The sequence below is a fragment of the Mixophyes fleayi genome, chromosome 11 (assembly GCF_038048845.1).
Source record: "Mixophyes fleayi isolate aMixFle1 chromosome 11, aMixFle1.hap1, whole genome shotgun sequence".
Classification (NCBI taxonomy): Eukaryota; Metazoa; Chordata; class Amphibia; order Anura; family Limnodynastidae; genus Mixophyes; species Mixophyes fleayi.
In genome coordinates, this window is record NC_134412.1 from 74,696,776 (window position 1) to 74,722,647 (window position 25,872).

Sequence of the window (25,872 nt, forward strand, 5' to 3'; positions counted from 1 at the left end):
GCAGTGTACACTAATGATCTCTATGAAGTAGAGACCATCGTACTGACCACTGTATAGTATGGAGAGCATTCTAGTGATCATTATACAATATAGATGGCCTTCTTTTGATCAGTGTACAATACAGAAAGCATTCTAGTTACCTTGTTATAATAGCGAAACAATTCTAGTGACCACTTTATCATAAAGAGAGCACTCCAATATTCAATACATAACCCGATCTCTAGTCTCTGCTAAACCAAAGAGACCCCAATCTCTGGAGTTTGTTATGTGATACAGACCCAGTGTCTGTTGTCAGCTGTACAATACAGACAGCTGTATCTGGTGGTGACTTACAGTATTCTTGTTTTATAGTTGGCATTAAGCAGATGTATATTTTGCCTAGTAAGGAAAATAGCCCTTTTCCAGTTGTAATGTTTTAAGAAAATATATAAGCTCTAAACATTGCTGTTAATGTATATTCTTACATTCCATTTGTTTACTGTGCAATATATTTGTTCCATTTCTTTTAATTTTGATAGTGTTTTAAGTAATTTTAAAGGGTGAAAAAATCAATATAGTTTCAAGGCTACTGCTATAAGGGTGGAGAATGGGTTTGCTTTTAAGGAAAGTGGTAACATCATGGTATAAATGCACTAAATGTGTTCATCCAGTAGACTACAGTACATATGGTATTTTTGACCTTTCCTTAACCCAGTCTTTCTTATTTAATTTCACTCATTTAAAGCTAGAAGAGCTTGTAAATTCTAATGCACCCCATGCAGGACATATTATTACAGGCCATTATTGTACTTAAAAATTGCTGATTTCTTTATAAAAAAAAAAAGGCCATTTCTTTAATTTTATACAGAAAACAAATGTTAGAACTTATTATTGCAGGATGTTTATATTTTAGATATATATTAAAAGATGTGTGAACCTGTCTGTACTTTTTTAATGCTAACACTTTTATGTGTTAATGTATGTTAACCATTTTTTTTTATCATTTGCATCCCCTATCTATTTTCATTTGTTAGATACGCTCTGTAACAAAGTATATCAAACAGTAACCTCAAAGTGTAAGTGTTCTTTCTTCTGAGGTGGGCATGTAATTGGTCCACAAATATGCCCACCTCCAGCATTGTGGCATCTGCCAATTGTCAGTTTGAACTCCAGACTGAATAACATTGGCATAGGTAGATGGGGTGGCTATGGGGTGTTTCATATACTATATGTGTAGACCCTACATGCCCACTCTCAAAAGATAGCATAAAACCCAATCTTTAGTATTTAAAAGTCCAAAAAAGTGGACTATCCCTTTAAAACATATTGTATAGTTATAGTACATGATGTATTCGGAGTTGTTGGTTAAGTGCTGGCTCCGTTTCTCTGCTTGTAGTCATAGGTGACAGTTGAACTCTTGAATTAGGTGCAGTAATCAATAAACAACTTGAATGTAAGAGAAAGAACACACTCAATAAAAAGTATGGTATGTTTAGTAATGAGTTAATGTATCACATGAGAACTGAAACTGACAGACTCTTCCCTCTTAGGACAATAGACAGTTCTTGTCTAAACTTTATTTTTCTATTTATTTAATGTAACCTCCACCATAGGTGTGGCTAACATGAAATAGCGAGTGGCACCTAGATGTATATGGTGACACTACAGCACTTCAGCAGTTACTACACACATGTAGAGCAATACCCTGTTTTGTTTTGTTTTGTTTAGTTTTGTTTTTAAGTTGGATCCAGAGCTGCAAATAATTACATTTATGGTTAACTTCCCTTGGCATCAGTGAGGGCCCTAGGGAATGCATGCAGAGCAGTCTGGGGCTAAGTCCCACTATTACAGGAGGACCACAAGCTGCAAGTTTCCCTGTTATAGAGTGACCAGTCCAGCCTGTCATAGCCTGGTGCTGGTTGTGGCTTTTGTGGGGGGTCAGGTCACAATGCTTATTGAGTAAAAATGGTGATAGCAAATTGACATAAAGAAAATATAAATGCAAAACTGTTTTCTTAAATTAAACAGGAATTAAAGCAGTAATGTAATCTATTGTCTAAGGAAGGCTGAAAGGTATGAAAGACTGAGCCCCAAGACCGGAAAATTTCTAAAATTATTTCATTAGTTTTAGAAATCTTTTCTTTACCCAAGCCCCATGGTCCTTTGTGACATCCCAACCTTTGGTGTGCTGGCATGCTAATCTGTTTTACTGCTGTTTTATTGCTGTTTTGTTCTACAAATAGTATAACTTTTTCATAGAACCTAGCAGAGATATTATATTAAGTCCAATAAACAGAGTATGATTTTCTGTACAGATGCATAGGAAGCATGATTATGTTATATGGACTCCTTAGGAAGATACATTATTTATATAACTTCCTTGTGGGGCTGGCATCTATCGTTAACGCATTTCATGTAGCTGGTTGCACTGGTTACAAATTTGTACAAAGGTTTCTCCAAATATTGATTATGTAAAGTATTGTTTTGATGTAGTTTTGCTATACAAAATATATCTACACTGATAAGGTCCTTTCCAGCCAGAGGAATTTCCCAATCTTTTAGCATCTGGGGGGATTGAGCATACACCATAGCTGACAGGACGTTGGTAAACCCAGCATTTCTGAATACTCTCCCAGCCATGTTACCAAAAGCAGGGCTGTGTACCATACCAAAACATACATTAACCACCTTACACACAGTGGTTAGGTGCAGAAAGTGTTATTAAATCCATCTCATATCTGTGGGAGAGATCATGATTGCATTAATACATTTCAAAATTATCCTCATTAGGCTATAATCATTACAGTTACCTTTAAAAAACAGCCCCCATTATGATCTTATTGGTACTGTCAGTAATGGTGGCCCCTCCACTAGGGTTGTATCTGGATTTATTTGTTATCTATAGTACATTACAGCAAGTTGAATTGACCATTTGAGACACAGAGCAGACTAGCACTGGGACTAATCTGTATCTGTTTCTGTCTATGAATCAATTAGAGAAGATCCAGATATTAGGGATGATGAATGAGCCAGACAGAGATATTGACTTGTGATTGATTCACACTGCTACTGCTGGGACTTCCACCAAAGTATATATTGTTTCCAGAGTTTTTTTTCCTGTTTTACAATAAAAATAAAGTAAAAATAAAATCACTGCAGCTAGTTATGCAGTTTACATGACAGCTTTTGCATAAAATACACTTTAAAGGAATAGTCCATCTTTTGTGGACACTTTTTTTTCTTTCATTAAATGTAATAGACCCATGAGATCTGATGTGCAGTCGACTGTACTAACAGAGTGTATCTGACCTCTGAATCTCATAAAAACAAAGGGCTTTTTCTGTTTACTTGGTGGGTGTAACATGCAGTTGTACATGCATGCCCAACCCCGTCACAGTGTCATTGGGGCAGCACGGTGGCTTAGTGGTTAGCACTTCTGCCTCACAGCACTGGGGTCATGAGTTCGATCCCCGACCATGGCCTTATCTGTGTGGAGTTTGTATGTTCTCCCCGTGTTTGCGTGGGTGTCCACTGGGTGCTCCGGTTTCCTCCCACACTCCAAAAACATACTAGTAGGTTAATTGGCTGCTATCAAATTGACCCTAGTCAGTGTCTGTGTATGTGTGTGTGTGTGTGTGTGTGTGTTAAGGAATTTAGACTGTAAGTTCCATTTGAGCAGGGACTGATGTGAGTGAGTTCTCTGTACAGCGCTGCGGAATTAGTGGCGTTATATAAATAGATGATGATGATGATCTGTGAATAGGAAAAGTCAGTAGTACTGACAGAATGAAATCAGAATGAAACAGCTAATGAACTCATTATGTGGCGTGTTATATCAACATTTAAAGAATTTACACCGAGAGCTAGGGAATCTGGGTCAAAAATGTTATTTACTATGGAAAAAGTTCTAACTTCTGTCAGCGAGACACCATAAAAATATGTGAAACCACTGCTGCCGAAACTGACATCTGTCTGAGAGACGAGCTCCAAATTAATGAGGCTCCCAGAGAATCACTGCAGTTCACATATCAGTGAATGGCAGCAGGAAGGAACATTGTTTAATCATGTTTTGTGTCAGTGTATCGGAATACCTGGCTTTCTGTAATGTTGCACCATATGCTCAAGCTTGTGAATTGAGGAATGTGAAAAACTAAACAATTCACACACTTTTAATGTGATGAATCGAATTCTGCACCCCTATGCATTTTTTTCTTACTCTTTTAAGCCCTGTCAGGTAGAGGTGGGATAAACTTTTCCTACTAACAATCTGTCTGAAATGCCAATGAGCCAATTGAACATACAGTCTATTCTTGTTTGAAGCTGCCATAGGCTATTAAAAGGTATAAAACAGCAAAACAAACAAAAGAATCGGTAAAACAGAAACAAAAAAACAAGCTGCTCTTTTAAGGGCTTCCTTGGCTATAGAGAATATAAATAACTTTTTTTTTGTTGTTCCAATTGGATTTCTTTCCTCTGTTCATTTATGGCGCATAGTTTGCTTGTTCTGTATATTGTAAAGCATCGCTGATTTTTTCCCCGATAAGAATCATGAGGGCAATGTACATAGTTTAGAGATAACCTGACATTCCATGGAACCTATGTTAAAAAGTAAACTTTAATTCAATTTTACCTCCCCATGACATGCAACCTGCTGCAGAATGGGTGAAAAGAGAGCATAGTAGACATGTTTACTTAATTATAAATACTATACTTATTTCAGGTATATTATTTATGTCATTTATACACAACATTTGATATTCCACATGTCCAGTCCCACCTCTAACAATATGTTATATGCAACTTGTGGTCCACCCTAGTTTAGCACTGCTTGGCACTGTCTGTTAAATCCAGCAGTGGGCACCTTCATTGAGTTATTCGTTACTTTCGTATCAGGGCGTTTATGGATTCCATGTAATGTACGTGTAACATGATGCATATTCAGGGCACTAATGGTTGAATTTTAGGTTTGAGATAACAATATGCTTGTCACCTGTGGTCTTAAATCTTGTAATATGGGCAGCACGGTGGCTCAGTGGTTAGCACTTCTGCCTCACAGCACTGGGGTCATGAGTTCAATTCCCATCCATGGCCTTATCTGTGTGGAGTTTGTATGTTCTCCCTGTGTTTGCGTGGGTTTCCTCCGGGTGCTCCGGTTTCCTCCCACACTCCAAAAACATACTGGTAGGTTAATTGACTGTTATCAAAATTGACCCTAGTCTTTCTCTCTCTCTCTCTCTTTCTCTCTCTCTCTGTCGTCTGTGTGTGTATGTTAGGGAATTTAGACTGTAAGCTCCAATGAGGCAGGGACTGATGTGAATGAGTTCTCTGTACAGCGCTGCGGAATCAGTGGCGCTAAAGAAATAAATGATGATGATAATATCCTCACATTCTGAATACTTCAAATCCATTCAGAAAACAAAATAATTATTCTGTATTCAAGGCCTCTAGACTCAGTTGGGGCAACTACGTATTGTGACGAATCAACAGTAATTGACAATCTAGAGATCGTAAAGATTCAGATAAGGTAAATAATTAACCTACCCAGGGCAACCCTCACCAGAGCCGCATGCTCTGGTGAGGGTTGCCCTGGGTAGGGCACCCATGCCTGGGAGTGCCCAGTTTTTCCCCTGGGCACCCCCAAGCAGCCCCGAACAAAATCTGTGGGCTATTTAAAGGTGGGAGGGGTGGGTGACCTCACAAACCAAAAAAAAAGTCACAATCACGTAGACTGAAGCTTCTTATTGGTCCTCCCGAACACACAACTTCTCCATAGACAGTTTAAATTGGTAGCAGAAAATTATTTGCAGATGATACAGTACCCGAAATGTAAGAACCCTGGAAAGTCTTTTCCGAGGGCATTTCCCGTTGCTCCAATAAGGGGAAGTGGTAATGCTACCTTAAAGTACATCAGAGTCTAAAAGAAATTAGTGCATTAAGTTACTGTTAGTGCATTAAGTTAGTGTGGAACCAGGGAACTACAAGGACGGTGTTGATTTAGTTTGGAATGCTATGAAGTACACAAAGGAATAGGAAATAGAATAGGAAGTTAATTACTGACAAACCTTTGTCTATAATTAGTTCTAACCAGTAATTCATGTTTTTAGTTTTGGTTTTTTTGCTTTCCTTTGATTGACATTTACTATGTCCTATAAATATTGCTTAATGTTTAATTATAAAATAGTTGTCCATCTTCTCATCATTAGCCATACTTTTTTTGTTGTATTCCTCCACATTTTAGGAATATATATTGGTTAAGGACAGAGAAAAGTTTACTTTCTGCCAACAATCCTTTCGATACAAAAAAAAACATATGTCTTTGTTTTAGTTTGCAAAATATAATTAAATCATTTCTGGTTATTTTCTACAGTTACATGCTTATGTTTCTATGTTTCAGATCAGAGCTAATAAATAAAGACCGTAAGGGGAAACGAGAGAACCCTTTGGCGGATAACATTAACGCGGCCAGGCCAGGTAACTATTTCATAACCGTCCACTCCAAGGGTATAGTCCATAGCATTCAAAGTGTATGTTTCGGTTACACGTAGCGAAGGGAGATGTTTTGTGGGCTGATCCTAGATTCATGAATATGTATCTATTGACTAATCATTTATACCTCATGCATGAATAATGTCACTGGTTTCTAGGAAGTTGGTGGGGTACGTTCCCACATTAAGCATGTAGGGTGATGAAGATGGTCTCCTCCTTTCTCTGCGCTGTACATTCAAATTTCTGTCTCCTGTTCCTTTATTCACTCTCCAATCTTTTGAAGTACAAGTCTGTCTTGTTATATCCCCTGACACCCTCATCATCATCTTGGTTGATTGTTACTACACATTTTCCTTATGCCCCCAAGCTATCCCCACCTCATCCCACCCAGTTTGTCTCTTCCAGGTCCAGGTAGTTTTCAACAACTTCCACCTCTCTATAACAGCTTCTCTCTCCAATGTCTACATTGTAATGTCCTGATCTGCCAGTCCCACATGTTATCAGCACCCTAACAACAGCCCTTGATCAAGGGGCTCTAGCTATTCTTTCTTCCCAACATCTGCTACAACCTCAGTCTTCAAAAACTATCCAACAACGTAGAACGTGAATGGAGAAAGTCTCAAATTTTCTTCTCTGAGATTATTACAAATGTATTTTTCTCATTTTTTGTAACATAAACGTGCATGCTCCAAACCAACCTGACAAAGGTTCTGCTTCTATATAGAGATGGAAGCACTTCATGATGATCAAACAATGCAGTACACTTGTCAACCAGCACATAGCTCAAATTACTATCTTTCTTGATATGGAAGCCACAAGGGTGTACTTACTTTATCACACATTTACTTATTTCTGGAATAAAGAATGGCAAAGTAAAATCTGTTATGTAATATTTAATACATGAGATTAGATTTATGAAATTTTAGGAGTAGATAATTGTTATGATTTTTTCCATCTCACAATTCTCATATCAACTGCTCTACTGGTGATCCAGACTTTCTTTTTGCCCAAATTCCTTCTCTTCCTTCCTTATTGTCTTTGGGTCCATTATATTAAGCTTTATGGATACAATGTTTTTTGTTTGTTTTTTTTTGGCTCATTGGTGTCATTATTGTATTTTACTTTGAATCTGGAAATTTGTTTAGCAGTCTGTGCATACAGTGCTGGAGCTAGAAGCAAGGAAGTATGGCGTCCAGAATAAGACCATAATACAGCACTGGCCCCATCACCTCTAGGCAAAAAGAGCCCTATCACCATCAATAAACCCTGTTTTCGGCCGTGATGGCGCCTTATTACCTTTTAATGACTAGACTCCTAGGATGTGTTATCAGAGTACAGATTATGATCCAAGTGCAGTGACCCCAGACCCATTACTAGTGAAAATGTTAGATTGGATGCTCTCTTGTGAGAAGGGTCCTCTGTGCCATTGTTTTCATGTCTGTATTTATTTTGTGTACCATGTATGTTCCTGTTGTAATCATCATCATCAAAATTTATATATAACATGCCACAAATTCCAAGCAAGGGTACATCAATGCAAAACAAATATATAAATACAATAATAATACATAAACCAGATAATACCTAGTGCAAATGATCATAAAACAAATACAACAATACACGTAGCTAACATAGTAAATAGCACAATACAACATACAATATGCAGCAACAACAATAATAATACATAATAAAGAAATATATTTCGGTGTTCATTTTCACAGATTTGCCCAGTTGTCTCTCTGAAGGTCTCTCTTCTTCTGGTCATTGCCTGAATGTCTTCTCTTTACACTCCACGTGACATCCACATACTCTGTGTGGCACTTACGTTACTGCTCCTTACTCATTCAGTATGAGGTTAAATCCCAAGCTGAATTCATTGTCTCAGGAGTATAACAGTAGATACATTGTCCAAGCAGAGTGGGAGGTCACTACTTTCCTGCTCTTGTTCCACAACCTTCCAATCCCATAGTCCTAATTAAATAGGAATATTATGCTTTCGCATTGTCACATATCCCCTCAATAATACCTTGCTCCACCTCCACCACACTCCCATATTTTACCCCCAACCCCTCAGGTTCCTGCAGTATTCAGTCTTCCTCACAGCAGCTCACACCACTGCTGCTCCAGGTGGGTAATACCCGCTGATGATGTCACTGTCGCTCTGTACACACTGCCCACACGGAGTGTATAGTGCAGCCATCTGACCCTTCTTTCAATGGACTCCGTAGCAGGGTAAGAGGAGGGGAGCTCTGCACTTGGAGACAGGCACTGATAAGTCAGTACACCTCCTAGTGACAGAGCCAGGGACAGCTGTTCCTATTGTCCCCACTGGTGGAAGTCCTAGCGGCACACCCTCTTCCCTAAGCCCACCAGCGCCCACTCCTACGGTCCTATATGAATTTATCAATGTGTGAACAAAAGTGAATTATGGCTATTTGAAATTCTTTTATGTGTCCACTTGCGTCCCTGGGATGCTAAAACCAAATGTCTATGTGGAGTTATGCCGGTCATCATAATGTGCAATTAGGTTGTTTTAGATCAAATTGACCTGAATTCACCACACTTGCGCTGCTAGAACAATCACATGACAAGGATGAAGAATCAAACCTAAATCAATTGATTTCTTATCATGCATACAAATAAATTCAACTGGCCAGTGGCCATGAAGTGCTGAGTAGAGACCCTAATGGCCTTTGTGCCAAAGACCTGGATCTATGGAGTTTGATCCACCATGTTTGGTTGGCTACATCAACTGCACATATCTGGATATAGTTATTAGGAAATCTATAAGGGCCTAAATGGTATAGAGGGGAGAGATAAATATGTAATTACAAACAGAGCCGTAACTTAGAATTCTAGCGTCTGGGGCGAGAAAGACAAATGCCGCCCCCCTAGCCCTCAATTTTAACCAAATGAAGCTAAACTATTCCTAAATTGCGCCCCCCTTCAGCGTTGCGCCCTGGGCGATCGCCCCTGTCGTACAGTCCTAGTTACGGCCCTGATTATAAAAGACAAGAAGATCACTAGTTAAGACAACTTAAATTAACCCCAACTAAAGGCTGACATGTTATCTATCCTTTTATTAACGTTATGGGCCTTATTCATTATGGAAAGTAAGGCAAAAAAAAGGAGTCAATTTCCTCCAGGACAAACCATGTTACAATGCAAGGGGTGCAAATTAATTTATTATTTTGCACATAAGTTAAATACTGGCTGTGTTTCATGTAGCACACAAATACTTAATATCTGTATTTTTACACTGAAATTTAAAGTTGATCTAGGACATGTCCAACCCAACTATAAATCTGTCTCCAAATTTTTAATTTACCGCCCCCTCCAATGGAACATGGTTTTGCCCAGGTGCAAAGTTACTTCTTTTTTTTTTGTCCCTTTACTTTCCATAATGAACCAGGCCCTATATGTTTCTTAACAAAGAAAAGAAATAAAGTGTTACGCGAGGTAGATTACATCATACCAATAATATAATAAAATAGCAGAGACATTAAACAGGATTGTGTCTTATCCTCGCAGCTGTCTGCGCTAAAACAATAGAACTCAGATTGTATGGCATTTCCCATTGATTGTAAAAATCAAGGCCCATCACAGAGATTGTTAACTTCATTCCAATTAACAGTGACATGTAAATACATGGGATACACCACCGGAACAAAGATACAGCACATTTAAGTAAGCACAAGCAATCCATAATAATTTTTGTACTATGAATACTTCTATTACAAAACTGACATTAAAGTGGGGGTCTTGCTTACTCTATGTTGTAAAAAAAAAAAATGCACTGATCTAGTTGAAGAGACTGTTTTCTATTTCAAAAATGAATAACACACATGGCAGAAAACTCTCCGCAAATATCTTTACTTGACATGATCCATGTGGAAACTGTAGATGTGTGATGTGTGAAAACCAAAAAATATGTTTTAAGAAATAAATTTGGCCTTCTTATTTCACCCACTTTCCAACAAAAGGCCCCTTGTTCTGTAGGTATGATCCATCGTCCAGATTACTTGTCTCGGTAAACCCAGGATAAAACCAACACAGTTATCCCTACTTAAACTATGCCTCATTTCATTACATAGCACAGACAGTTCATTTACAATCCAACATTAAAGGCTCTTTAATGGAGAATACCTCTGCCCACCTGTTGTGGACCTAGAAGAATAATTTCTCTATGTTTATTTAATGAAACATCTGACGATAGAGGTATTTTTGTTAAATAGATAGTCTTTATTCTTGACCTAGTTTTGAACTGGGAGGATTTCGGATGGCAAGATGACTTATGATGTAGAGGGACTTAAAGAGCTGTCCATGCATACTATAGTATAGTTAACATTTTTTGTTTTTTTTTAAATAAAAAGTTTACAGTAGTTAAATGTTTTCATTTAAATTTTATTGTATTGTCTTTTTTATATTTATGTTTCTTTGACTATTACATGGTCTTATCCTAATTTTTCCTGTCTGTAAGTTCCAGTAGCTCTGTTGCTATGCCTCACGTACCCTGGCAACAAGTGTTAAAAGCACATATATAAACACAACAAGACAAATGGACAAGAGAGGTCTTAAGAAATCATGTGATTAAATATGACAAGCTTTAAATGTACCACCAAAGTGGTCACCAGGTCCTCTAGCATTATTGTTTCTTAACTACATGAAAGCTCATGCTAAGTTGGACATATGCAGGTTTGTTTCTGTAAAATATACAAATTTGTACTGTGCCTGCCCACAAAAAGTGTAAGTGCGCCTGACATAAACCTGACACATATGATACTGGTGCAGAGCTGGATGCGTCTTGAGGTGCCTCTGAATTATAATATGGGTATAAATATTAACTACTTTTGAAGAGCAGTTTTTTTAGAGCTTTTTTTTGCTATGTTTATGCGTCCAACTCCACATCAGCCCCATAGTGCCTTCTACACACCATTAAAGAGGCTCCCCCAGATAGCTTTTTGACCTGAGAGAGACACCATTTCATCCAGCCCATTGGATGAACTTCGTGGGCAGGCTTCCTCTAGCTCATACACTGCAGTAAAGCCAGGGTCAGTGGAACATGGTAAGCCCGGTAAGCACAGCAGGAGGGTGTCACGCCAGCCCTTCCGCACCAAAAAAATATAAGTTTTCTCCCTTAACCATTAAGTCCCCAATCTGAACAGAGCAGGGATCGTAATAGGTGTCTCGGTGCAGCGGAGCAGGGGTGGGGTATGGAATAGGTAGTTGTAACGGGGCAGATAGTTCTCATAATGGAATAAGGAACTCTCTCCCAGCAGCTGTAGGGTTAAACAACTTGCAATTCTCTCATCAGCATCCATTTTAGGCAGTTTCAGTCAAATTGTAGATAACTTTAAATACAGCAGATTTGGCTGGAGCAAATTCTTCCTTTAGCCAGTGCTATAACACCTTTCAATAGTAATATTACAGTCCCGGCCAGAGGTGTCTCACTGAAATAACTTGAACATAGCAAAGCAAAATAAACTTATCTGTCTTCATATGAGTCCTGCTGACATCTCATAGGCAGTGGCAAGTTGAGTATTTTACTATACTGCAAAGGTGCTTCTCTCTGGGATGGCTGCAATCATCCCTCAAAACAACAATTCAGCCATAGATTCAGTGGCTCTTTATGGGAAGATCCTCCATTAGTTCAGCCAGCGGCCACACACATCACTTCTCTCTCTAGCCAGTCATTTTTGGCTCCTCCCCTTTTCCCCAAGCTTCTCCCTGAAGCCTTCTAGTCCAGTCTTGGGCTATAGAGAGCAGCTTGGGCTGTAGTTTGCACTCTGTCCACCCAAAAATGGCCGACGCAATTTGCATTTAACTTCCCAAAGGCACTCTGGGGAACTATAGTTTTCTGAATGAGTGCATACAGTCATATACCTGTGATTTGCAGGGTATTATATGTCTTGGTTCACAAATTTCTGGCAGGAGGGTGCTGGAAATGCCAGTGTGCCCTAAGTAGAGTCACCACATAGCTGGTCCAGAAGAGAGCGTACTACAGTATGAAGCTCAACTTGGAAGCAGGGGAGGACTGGCATATTTTAGCCTGGGGGGCAAGACTTGACTCAACAGCCTATTAGGAACATTTTAAAGGAAATAAAATGCAGGTGGCCCAGTGACCCAGCCCAAGGTAGTGACCGACCTGGGCGGCAGATGTCCCTTTGCCCCCCAGCCCAGCCTGCCCCTGCTTGGAAACCATATTGGGATGCCAGACTTGAGAACTTGCTCCTAAGCCAGATTTCTCTTCACGTTTTCCCTATTGCTGCATGGGCTGGAGCTAGTCTGCCCGGATGAGATCATAGCACGCCGGATGGAATGCGGTCTACCAGATGATCCAGCTTTTTAGGGAACTTTGTTTTTTTCTGATTGTTTTTTTCCTTACTACATAATACATAATACTATGCAGTAAAGACAAAAGAAAAATAACGGTAGAGGACATCGTGCCAGGCCAGTCTGAAATTTGTTCCAGTACTTTCAAAGTAGCTTCATGAATTTACATAATTATTGACCTGAATTACAATTGTTTCATTTTATTAATGGCTTACTGCAAACTCCTCTTGTAAACAGGATGTGTTTGAGGTTTTACTTTAGTCTAGTTTGTAATATGTAACGTTATAATTATGGAAAAGTGACCCATGCAATCTGTCTTATAAAAAAAAATGACAAATTAAATTTTCAGGAGATCACTGTGAGTGTGATATATTCTAAAGTAAAAAAACTCACACGTTCCTAAAAATGCATTATTGATCCAAATTCAATGTTGAAGCACCTCGGCCAGGGGAAAACATTCAGACCTGGCTGGTAAAGGTGTACAGTGAATGTTGTATTTTTTGTTGTAAAGTCTGATACACTATTAGGAGAAAACTCAAAAGATCTAGAAGTTTGTAAAACTCAATCTAAAATCTAATAATACATATTTATTTTTAGTTTCAGTATAGCTCTATGAAACATGCTGTTACATTTGGGGTTATTTATGAGCCACAAAACAAGTAGGTGCACAATTCATTCTGTATGTGCAGTTGTTCCTACTTTACTGCAAAGCGAATATAAAGATGCACGCCCACATTCTACATTTATTTTAAATAGATGTTTTGCACAACTTTATATACTTCTACAGTCAAAGACTAAAGTAAGCATGTAGGAAAAAGTAAAAATCTGAATCTAATCTTATTTCATTTGAACTGTGATACAGACAAGTAACATCAAATGACATGAAACTGAAGGAAAAGATGACCCTGCCCAAACAAGCTTACAATCTAAGAGGTGGTTAAACACTTGATACATAACATAGTGGAATAACAATTGAAGCTGTTGGGGGAGATGCTTTTTCATGAATAGAGTCACTGTGATTGTTTCTGGCTCTTTGCAGTTGCTGGAGATAAGTATTGTGCTAGTTCCTGGCTCCTGGCAGTTGCTAGGTACAGGTACTGTGCTAGTTCCTGGCTCCTGGCAGTTGCTAGGTACAGGCACTGTGCTGGTTCCTGGCTCCTGGCAGTTGCTAGGTACAGGCACTGTGCTAGTTCCTGGCTCCTGGCAGTTGCTAGGTACAGGCACTGTGCTAGTTCCTGGCTCCAGGCAGTTGCTAGGTACAGGTACTGTGCTAGTTCCTGGCTCCAGGCAGTTGCTAGGTACAGGCACTGTGCTGGCTCCTGGCAGTTGCTAGGTACAGGTACTGTGCTAGTTCCTGGCTCCTGGCAGTTGGTGGATACAGGCACTGTGCTAGTTCCTGGCTCCTGGGAGTTGCTAGGTACAGGCACTGTGCTGGTTCCTGGCTCCTGGCAGTTGCTAGGTACAGGTACTGTGCTAGTTCCTGGCTCCAGGCAGTTGGTGGATACAGGCACTGTGCTAGTTCCTGGCTCCTGGCAGTTGCTAGGTACAGGCACTGTGCTAGTTCCTGGCTCCTGGCAGTTGCTAGGTACAGGCTCTGTGCTAGTTCCTGGCTCCTGGCAGTTTCTAGGTACAGGCACTGTGCTAGTTCCTGGCTCCTGGCAGTTGCTAGGTACAGGCTCTGTGCTAGTTCCTGGCTCCTGGCAGTTGCTAGGTTCAGGCACTGTGCTAGTTCCTGGCTCCTGGCAGTTGCTAGGTACAGGCACTGTGCTAGTTCTTGGCTCCTGGCAGTTTCTAGGTACAGGCACTGTGCTAGTTCCTGGCTCCTGGCAGTTGCTAGGTACAGGCACTGTGCTAGTTCCTGGCTCCTGGCAGTTGCTAGGTACAGGTACTGTGCTAGTTCCTGGCTCCTGGCAGTTGCTAGGTACAGGCACTGTGCTGGTTCCTGGCTCCTGGCAGTTGCTAGGTACAGGCACTGTGCTAGTTCCTGGCTCCTGGCAGTTGCTAGGTACAGGCACTGTGCTAGTTCCTGGCTCCAGGCAGTTGCTAGGTACAGGTACTGCGCTAGTTCCTGGCTCCAGGCAGTTGCTAGGTACAGGCACTGTGCTGGCTCCTGGCAGTTGCTAGGTACAGGTACTGTGCTAGTTCCTGGCTCCTGGCAGTTGCTAGGTACAGGTACTGTGCTAGTTCCTGGCTCCTGGCAGTTGCTAGGTACAGGCACTGTGCTAGTTCCTGGCTCCAGGCAGTTGCTAGGTACAGGTACTGCGCTAGTTCCTGGCTCCAGGCAGTTGCTAGGTACAGGCACTGTGCTGGCTCCAGGCAGTTGCTAGGTACAGGTACTGTGCTAGTTCCTGGCTCCTGGCAGTTGGTGGATACAGGCACTGTGCTGGTTCCTGGCTCCTGGCAGTTGCTAGGTACAGGTACTGTGCTAGTTCCTGGCTCCAGGCAGTTGGTGGATACAGGCACTGTGGTAGTTCCTGGCTCCTGGCAGTTGCTAGGTACAGGCACTGTGCTAGTTCCTGGCTCCTGGGAGTTGCTAGGTACAGGCTCTGTGCTAGTTCCTGGCTCCTGGCAGTTGCTAGGTACAGGCACTGTGCTAGTTCCTGGATCCTGGCAGTTGCTAGGTACAGGCACTGTGCTAGTTCCTGGCTCCTGGCAGCTGCTAGGTACAGGCACTGTGCTAGTTCCTGGCTCCTGGCAGTTGCTAGGTACAGGCACTGTGCTAGTTACTGGCTCCAGGCAGTTGCTAGGTACAGGCACTGTGCTAGTTCCTGGCTCCTTGCAGTTGCTAGGTACAGGCACTGTGCTAGTTCCTGGCAGTTGCTAGGTACAGGCATTGTGCTAGTTCCTGGCTCCTGGCAGTTGCTAGGTACAGGCACTGTGCTAGTTCCTGGCTCCTGGGAGTTGCTAGGTACAGGCACTGTGCTAGTTCCTGGCTCCTGGCAGTTGCTAGGTACAGGTACTGCGCTAGTTCCTGGCTCCAGGCAGTTGCTAGGTACAGGCACTGTGCTGGCTCCTGGCAGTTGCTAGGTACAGGTACTGTGCTAGTTCCTGGCAGTTGGTGGATACAGGCACTGTGCTAGTTCCTGGCTCCTGGCAGTTGCTAGGTACAGGCACTGTGCTGGTTCCTGGCTCCTGGCAGTTGCTAGGTACAGGTACTGTGCTAGTTCCTGGCTCCAGGCAGTTGGTGGATACAGGCACTGTGCTAGTTCCTGGCTCCTGGCAGTTGCTAGGTACAGGCACTGTGCTAGTTCCTGGCTCCTGGCAGTTGCTAGGTACAGGCACTGTGCTAGTTCCTGGCTCCTGGCAGTTGCTAGGTACAGGCACTGTGCTGGCTCCTGGCTCCTGGCAGTTGCTAGGTACAGGTACTGTGCTAGTTCCTGGCTCCTGGCAGTTGGTGGATACAGGCACTGTGCTAGTTCCTGGCTCCTGGCAGTTGCTAGGTACAGGCACTGTGCTGGTTCCTGGCTCCTGGCAGTTGCTAGGTACAGGTACTGTGCTAGTTCCTGGCTCCAGGCAGTTGGTGGATACAGGCACTGTGCTAGTTCCTGGCTCCTGGCAGTTGCTAGGTACAGGCACTGTGCTAGTTACTGGCTCCAGGCAGTTGCTAGGTACAGGCACTGTGCTAGTTCCTGGCTCCTGGCAGTTGCTAGGTACAGGCACTGTGCTAGTTCCTGGCTCCTGGCAGTTGCTAGGTACAGGTACTGCGCTAGTTCCTGGCTCCAGGCAGTTGCTAGGTACAGGCACTGTGCTAGGTACAGGCTGGCTCCTGGCAGCTGCTAGGTACAGGTACTGTGCTAGTTCCTGGCTCCTGGCAGTTGGTGGATACAGACACTGTGCTAGTTCCTGGCTCCTGGCAGTTGCTAGGTACAGGCACTGTGCTAGTTCCTGGCTCCTGGCAGTTGCTAGGTACAGGCAATGTGCTAGTTACTGGCTCCAGGCAGTTGCTAGGTATAGGCACTGTGCTAGTTCCTGGCTCCTGGCAGTTGCTAGGTACAGGCACTGTGCTAGTTCCTGGCTCCTGGCAGTTGCTAGGTACAGGTACTGCGCTAGTTCCTGGCTCCAGGCAGTTGCTAGGTACAGGCACTGTGCTAGTTCCTGGCTCCTGGCAGTTGCTAGGTACAGGCACTGTGCTAGTTCCTGGCTCCTGGCAGTTGCTAGGTACAGGTACTGCGCTAGTTCCTGGCTCCAGGCAGTTGCTAGGTACAGGCACTGTGCTGGCTCCTGGCAGTTGCTAGGTACAGGTACTGTGCTAGTTCCTGGCTCCTGGCAGTTGGTGGATACAGGCACTGTGCTAGTTCCTGGCTCCAGGCAGTTGGTGGATACAGGCACTGTGCTAGTTCCTGGCTCCTGGCAGTTGCTAGGTACAGGCACTGTGCTAGTTCCTGGCTCCTGGCAGTTGCTAGGTACAGGCTCTGTGCTAGTTCCTGGCTCCTGGCAGTTGCTAGGTACAGGCACTGTGCTGGCTCCTGGCAGTTGCTAGGTACAGGCACTGTGCTAGTTCCTGGCTCCTGGCAGTTGCTAGGTACAGGCACTGTGCTAGTTCCTGGCTCCTGGCAATTGCTAGGTACAGGCACTGTGCTAGTTCCTGGCTCCTGGCAGTTGCTAGGTACAGGCACTGTGCTAGTTACTGGCTCCAGGCAGTTGCTAGGTACAGGCACTGTGCTAGTTCCTGGCTCCTGGCAGTTGCTAGGTACAGGCACTGTGCTAGTTCCTGGCTCCAGGCAGTTGGTTTATACAGATACTGTGCAAGTTCCTGCCTGTGGCCAGTTGCTGGATACAGGTCCTGTGCCAGTTCCTGGTTCCAGGCAGTTGGTGGATACAGTTACTGTCAGTTGGTGGATGCAGGTACTATGCTGGTTCTTGTCTCTGGGCATTTGGTGGATACAAGTACTGTGCCAATTCCTGGCTCCGACCAGTTCCTGGATACAGGTACTGTTCTAGTTCCTGGCTCGGGGCAGTTGCTGGATACAGGTACTGTGCTAGTTCCTGGCTCGGGGCAGTTGCTGGATACAGATACTGTGCTAGTTCCTGGCTCGGGGCAGTTGCTGGATACAGGTACTGTGCTAGTTCCTGGCTCGGGGCAGTTGCTGGATACAGGTACTGTGCTAGTTCCTGGCTCGGGGCAGTTGCTGGATACAGGTACTATGCTAGTTCCTGGCTCGGGGCAGTTGGTTACCACAGGCATTATGGTGATTTTCCTGCATTCCAAATGGAATCCATACTAGTGTGGAAAAGTTGCTCATCTCACAAATAATTCCATCTTGTTCTGGAAATTTGTGTGTGCAGGGACGGATTGGCCATAGAGTTGTTCTCAAGAGGCCAGCAAATTTGCAGTGGCTGGTCTACAGCCTCCAGGACTCCAGGAGGGGCGAGATGAGTGCCTGGCGCGGGTGCCAGCAGGGGAGGGTGTGTGTGTGCCAGGTACGGATGCCAGTGGGGGAGGGTGTGTGTGTCAGGTACGAGTGCCAGCGGAGGGGTGGGGTGCAGTGTGGTATTTCCTTAAAGTGGACGAGAATATGTAGATCCATTTCTCCTCCTCTCCTCTCCCTGTGTGTGGCCTCTTCTAGTCCTGTACAGAGGTCACATGGGACGTGCACCACGTGACAGATACCGTCCCATGTGAGCAGAGAGGAGTCTCCATCAGCACTGCCTGCAGTAATGAGGTAAGTGAGAGGATACTGCTATAATGTGGGGGGGGGGAACTGTTCTAATGTGATACATTGGGGGGCTGTTCCAATGTGTGAAGTGGGGGGGCAGCTCTAATGTGTGAAGGGGGGCTGCTCTAATGTGTGAGAAAAGGAGGGGTTTCTTATTATAATGTACGATATGAGGGAAGGGAGGGGGGCTGTCTTAAAATTACATGGGTGGGAGGTAGGCTATTAATTTAATAGTGGAGTTTAGATGGGGGCTAATTATTTAATGGGTTCTATTTTATTTCTGGGGTGATGGTAGGGCAATTTAATTTATTGGTGTGATATTTAACTTAATAGTGGGGCCTACTATATTAAGATGGGGTGATGGGGCCTTTAATGCTGGGGTGGTTTGGGGCTATTAATTGAATGTGGGGCTGTGTTTGGGGAGGAGGGCTATTTATTAAATGTGAATATGAATTATTTAATGCCGGGGATGGTTGTGGAAAATGGTAACTCTAAGTGTAAGTGCTATTAATTTTTTTGCTGGGGTTGATTGGGGGGAAGTAGGTCTACTTATTAAATGTGTATATTATTAGTTTATTGTCAGGGTTGGTTTGAGAGAAATAGATCTATTTGTCAAATGTGAGTACTATATACTTTAATGTTGGGGCTGGAGGGAGGCCTAATTAATAAATGTGGGTACTATTGAATTAATACCTTGGCTGGTTGGTGTTTTCTAAATTACATGTATTTTTTTCCCAAATACGGCCCCCATCATTCCAGGACCCAGACAAGCAGTGACTGGTCTAAAGACACCAGCAGCCACAGGTGGTGAAAGTGACAAGGACAGGTAGGAAAGAGCAGAACAGTCTGCCAACTGTCCTGAATCTGGTGGGACAGTCCTGAATTTGGGTGACTGTCTCGCTTTGCCCCGATAATAAGGACAGTTGGGAGGTATGTCCCGCTTCACACTGTACTGCTTGTGAAGGCAGAGCTGTGTGTACACAGTGCACACAGTGCAATAGTGCACACAGCTCTGCAATAGTGCACACAGTTTCCAGCTCTGGTGATACTTTAGTGGTTCTTACATTGATTCCATTGCCTGCCTTCTACCTTGCATTGGTCCCATTCTCAGATTACTTTGTAGAACATATGGCCAGCCCCCATTGCACTGACAATATTATTAATCCTTCCTCCTTTGCACTTACTATATTACCAGCAAACCCTTGGAATAGTTCTCCCCTTCACTCATGCCATTGTCTGCCATCCATCCCTCCCTGCACTGTTATTAATTCAAACCAATCCCCCAATCACTGGGCACATTTAGGGCTTATACACAATTATTACAAAAGAAGTGTTTTCTTGCAGATATTTGAAACATTTCACCTTTTGAGGTTATTGCACCTGGACAGCCATTTATTATAAGGATTATTATTAATGCATTTTTTGAAACACACAGTGCACATATTAATATATTATATAGAGAGAGATTTGACTTGTAGTTTGCATCTCATGACATCAGGGATAGATGCAACAGTGCGGTGAGGCGCTCATATGCTGCTCTGGCAGACTGATCAAATGCGATTGTGCCAACATGTTTCCTAATGGTTAAACTTTTTAAACAAAGTCAGATATGTTTCTATGATGGGAATCTTAGAAGGATGTGTTAATAGGCAACTAAACAAGTTGGAGCACAGAGGTACTATAAACCAGTTGCTTATAATGCAAAAGGATTCAGATAATTTTATAGCACAGGACTGGCAGCTTTTGCCCAGCATTGCTTTAGAGATAACCCACTGTGTCTTCACATCTAGGCTTTCCTAAATGTTACTAGAACCAAATAACAGTAGTTCTAAATCCCGCCTACTTTTGTGTTAGCCCCACCTACGGTTGCTTTGGTCCCACCCACATGAGGCCACTTCAATAATTTTTTTACAGGGCCGCTTTAAGTTCCCAATCCGCCCCTGTGTGTGTGTGTGTGTCGATAAAATGCTCAACATGATGGAAGAGTAAGCAATGATGTCACAAAGTAGAAAACTGTGACTTTTGTGCTGCTGCTCCATGTTTTTCTGAATTTGGAAATGACCCCAGTGTGAAAATAAGAAACCCATTTTTTTTTAAAAAAATAAAAAAGTTAGGTGAAAATTTATGCATCAAAATATGGAAATAAATGACAGTGTTAGAGGTCATAAATAACCATATGCATTACATTTTCTGTGAAGCTAACATATGATACACAATATGCTCTCTTAAATCACATCAGCACTACCTGTCCCACATTACAGAAGGCTGATAAGACCTACTACTCCTTAGGCATATGTGCCTGTATGTATATTTATTTATACATATATGTAAGCTTTACCTAACTACATTTCCAGGAATCTTTGAAACCTTGTGTTCAGGTTCATCGTCTCAAAAACAGATGAATTTGGAAGTATATAGTAATTTAGAATTTGGAAATATATAGACCAAAATGTGACAAAAACATTATAAAGGAAAAACTACCTATAATAACACCACATATATAATAGACCACAATTATAACAAATTGTCCTGTTAATTCACAGCTCCCTTATAAATCCTAATTTATTTTGATAATTGAGATGTCCTCTTAGAATGATTTTAGGTGAAAATTAGTTCTCTCCAACTAGTTGCACAGCTGGGGGCTCATATCAGAGTTCCCTGTGGTTTGTTAGATACCCCCCAAACAAGGACAATGTGAATTGATGATACCAGCGTATTGAAGTGTCGCTTGAAGGTGATTAAAAGGCTGCTGTGACTTGTCCAATCAGCTTCAACCCACTGAGACCCAGTCAATGAATCTGTATGTAATATTTTGTGCTGAACACATTAAGCATGCTCATCCTCCCGAAAGTTCTTTACCAGGTCCCTCATCTATACCCAGCACCGCCTGCTGTCATCACATATTACTCAATACACTAATGCAGGAGGAAGCACTCAGTGATTACCACTCTCATTAACCTATATTGGTGCCTTTCCTCCTGCTGCTAGTGTATTGAGGAGTGCATAAGTTGATAGGTTGTATGGTTAAATAAAGATTTATTTGCTGCAAAAATTAATAATTCCCCTTCTGCCAGTCCCTAACTTTATGCAATTTCCTAGCGTAAGTACAAATAAATCATAAATCATAACAGCTAACCAATATTCTCTGATTGGTCTAATGCAAGGTAGACTAACAAAAGCAAGTGTCTGATTGGCTGTTATGGATTTCTTAACTGATAGGTTGCCATTATGCTCTGTATGAACACACAAAAGAGGTCATTTACTAACCACAAAATATTGGAGCATTTGCCCACCAAGCAAGTAACAAGATACTAACCCCTTCTTCTCTTTAGGAAGCGCCTCTGTACAGCAGCTCTGCACAACTATTTCCATGATTTGTGGTTGATGGGATTGGAATGTTGTATCTATAGAAGTGAAGCTTTCACTTTAAAGTCCTGCTCTAATCACCCCCTACATTAATTATAGCTTTTACATTTTGCTTCTAAAATAGTTCATACTTGCTGGCTTTAGCCCTCTAGGAGAGCCCAGAGGGGTGTGACAGAGGAGGGGATAGTGCACCGCCAATTGTGTCATTTTGCCCTGGTACCGCTATAATGCAATAGTGTCATTTTGCCACGGAGGATGGGACCAAATTGACGCATCACATCCAGGGTTCGGATTAAGGGAATGGCGGCCCCTGGGCTCAGGGGGCCTCCATTCCCACGTGAGGCCCTCCATGTGAGCCGCCCCCACCCCTCCGTGAGATCCCCCCCGTGAGCCGCCTGCCGCCCCCCCCAAGCGCTTATCTATTTTTGTTGTCCTGTCACTGTAGTCCTTCCGCGGCGCGCTGTAATATCCTTATCGAGGAGACCTCGTGAGAGTGAGACTCACGAGATCTCAGTAGGGAGATTACTGAGCGCCGCAGAAGGACTACAGTGAGAGGCTCAGCAGCATTGATTGGATCGGGGGCGCCCTCGCCCCGGCACCAATCCATAATGCCGCTGAGCACTGTCAAGGGCCCCCTGGATGCCCGAGGCCCCTGTCCTGTAGCCCAGTTAGATCTGGGGTTAATCCGTACCTGATGACATCATGGAGGCCCCAACCCTGCCCACTTCAATAGGTTGGGCCGGATGCGGGAGAATTGCCTGCTCTACCTGGAGTTCCAGAGACCTACCCGGAATTCATCAGTCTCCCAGAAATTCCAGGAGCGTGAGCAAGTATGAAATAGTTTATTGAATCGCATAGTAGCATTTGTACTACACCTCCACAGTATCACTACTCTATAGAATGACCTTTACTATCTTCTCTGCAGCATTTCAGATTTGAGAGCGTCTATGTTAAGCATAGCCTGAAAAGCTAACACATCAGTTTCAGTATAATGTGTTTTTTTTAAAAAAAATATTCTGGTGACTTCCCATACACGTGCCCTGTTGAAAAGTATGAAGGGGGAAAAAACAATTATTCTTGTGTCGGCTACTAGCAGCATAATATTACAGTTATGCAGAATTATTTGCAAAGACGCAGTTAAACTATAAATAAACGTGGGCTCCTGCTGTGAACCGCAGTCCCCGCCCGTTAGAGGCACATTTTTATTTGCATAAGACGCTGCAAAGATGGAGCCCATTGTGCCGCAGTGAATTGATTTAGGTAATTGAAAACATTTTGTTTGATAATAAGCAAAATATAAACACTAGAGATTCAGGCTGCGAATGAGATTCTTCTATGCTAATAATGGACCCTGTTTGCTCTGCTCTTGATATAACGTGATTACTGCTGATTAACATTAATAGAGAGGCTTCCTCTACGTCTTCTAATCACAGGTGTTTGATTAGCATTGTGCTTGCATATCAGGGACATCTGTCGGATCATTACTTATTCCTCTCGTAGAGTCGGCCAATTACAGAGTTTGGAACTACTGCACCCCTTCCTAGCTATTTACTGTAATTTAGTGCTTATTAAATGAAGGGAATGGTGTGCTGAATGCCAAAATGCTTTTGCACTACAGAAAACCTATTCCCTTTTGAGTTCATTATAAAGACAGTATCTAAAATTTCTGCACAAATTTGCGAAGGCAAAATTGTAAATCTGAGATTCGCATGAATGATGATTGTCAGCATTACTATCATTCTAACAGTCAAAATAAGATATGTACCTTAACAGCAAAATCCAGTGAATTAGTTTAAGTGACAACTGTACCTTTAATATATTTTCACATTGTATTGTTGCTTAAATATTTAGCAAAAACAAATCCAGCCCCTGTTGAGTGGTCTGCTTTAGTTTTTAAGTTATAGTATGTGAATAATGCAGCCTGGGGATATGGTAACAGACTAAGTGGTAACCTTGTACCCCTGCAGATAGTCCTTCATGAAGTAGAGGGGTCGATTAATAACAAATGATAGATTTCGCCACGGGAAGAGAACCCACCGGAAAAAATAAAAAGCTATGGAAAAGGGGAGGTTTAGAAAATAAGACAGGAAGGTGTGTGGAGGGAAAACACAAAAAGTTTAAATTAATGAAAGGTGTTATTCTAAAGTGGTAGATTGGACTGTGTTATTTACACTTTTCCACAGTGCTACTTCCTATGTACCTAGGAACATTCCTAGTTGTGAAGGCAACTCTAAGTACTCGAACTTCCAGATTCACAGAATTAGGGATGTGGTGCATGCTGTTCCTAACATTCTCATTGTTGTTTATAATTCAATATCTGGTTTACATTTTCAGATGTCCTTATGTTGGTGCTCTCTCAAAACTAGAGATGCTCGGGCTCGGTTTTTTGAAAACCGAGCCCACCCGAACTTAGGGGATCCGAGTAGGCTCATGAGCCGGCTCGGCACTGTCGCACGTCCTCGGATCTGAATTGAGGCAAAACGTTATTGTTGCGTTGTCAGATCTCGTGGGTTTTGGATTCCATAAATACCTCCCTCCACATGAGATCCAGTGCCATTGCTCACACAGAAACAAGGGTAGCAGTGATCTTGCAACTCTCCAGTCTCCAGTGCCATTGCTCATACAGAAACAGGATGGGTAGCAGTGTTCTTGTCACTCTCCAGTGCTATTGCTCAGTGCCATTGCTCATACAGAAACAGGAGAGGTAGCAGTGCTCTTGTCACTTGACAAAAATTGACTGGAAATGACTGGAAATTAATGTTATTGAGGTTAATAATAATGTAGGAACAAAAAAAAGAGCCAAATTATGAGATGTTGGCAAAAAAATAAGGAATTTAGAAAAAAAAATAGGGATCCAAAACACGTGACCGCTTTTTTGGCAAAACAAAAAAACACAAAGTTAATCCAGATCCAAGACCAAAACCAAAACACGGGGGTCAGTGAACATCTCTACTCAAAACCCACTGTTTCCCTACAGCCTGTCCTACCCCCACCTCATACTACTCACTGTGCATGTTCTACCAGATACAGTCCTTGTGTACTATGAGTCCATCTAGCATTGCCCTCTCACATTAGGCTGTAAGCTCTTTTGAGATGGGCCTTTTCTACCTGCTGTCTTATGTCTACACCTCCTTTGTCAACCCCGTCTCTACTTTTTCTGTATTTTGTGTGATTTGTAATTCTGACTGTCCGGTTTTGTATCTCTTCCAAGATGATGATGATGATGCTAGAGAGCAGGAGGGTCGGGGCACAAATTCCTACTAGCATAAAATTAATTACTGGCAGAGCACTTTTATTTCTTTTATACAGTGGGATGTAGTGGGAAGTTGGGGTCACTGAGCTCTGCAACAAAAGGGGAGGGGGAGAGCACAACACTAGAAATTTGGTTTTGGGGTTCAAAAAATGAATTCCAGGCCTGATTCCACCATATTTAGATACTACGCATTGTACAAGAATTGTCATTTCAGTCTAACTCAGCTATTTGTTTTCTTCTTCCACTAGGGGAGTACGTCATTATGGTTGAAGACGTTACCAGCTCACCATTCATGGGTCAAACCCTTCAAACTGCTTTTAAACTCTTTCGAATTCTCACTGAAAAAAACAAGGGCAAAAATAATCGGAGATCCGGGATGCTCAGTGTTCCTGTTTAGTGAAGTGTTTACTGTTCTGCTTTGTTGTGTATATTATTTATCATAAACAAATAAAACATTTCAAATTATATGTGCTGTACATTTACTTTACAGTCAATTTGTGGCCATAAGACAATGCTGGGACTTGTGGTCCTGCCCATAGGGTACTCAACTGTTTTACATCCTTAGCAACTGTCTTTTCGCATCGCAGTGGCCATAAAAGCAGCATGTGTTTCATGGTCTTTTTGGGGGGGTTTTTAAGCACAAACTGTAGACAAAAAACAATAGGTAGCATTCATATAATTTCTACCATTACAATTATTATTACCATTTATTTTTAAAACAATAGGCATGCTGTTAGCACTTGTACAAAGGGGGATATGATACAGATTGACTTAAATTTACGAACTGACACAAATGGT

The 25,872-nt window shown here is 42.4% G+C and overlaps 1 protein-coding gene across 3 annotated transcripts in view; it reads left to right on the forward strand.

The window, feature by feature from the left end:
- MORN1 (MORN repeat containing 1) overlaps positions 1-25,537 on the forward strand; it is a 231,698-nt gene extending 206,161 nt beyond the window's left edge. For all 3 annotated transcript variants that reach the window (XM_075191725.1, XM_075191728.1, XM_075191727.1), the window contains 2 exons: positions 6,374-6,450; positions 25,323-25,537. In XM_075191725.1, coding sequence (XP_075047826.1) covers positions 6,374-6,450; positions 25,323-25,471 — 226 coding nt within the window. In that variant the 3' untranslated portion in view covers positions 25,472-25,537. The remainder of the gene's footprint in view (positions 1-6,373; positions 6,451-25,322) is intronic.
- Positions 25,538-25,872: the final 335 nt, after the last annotated feature.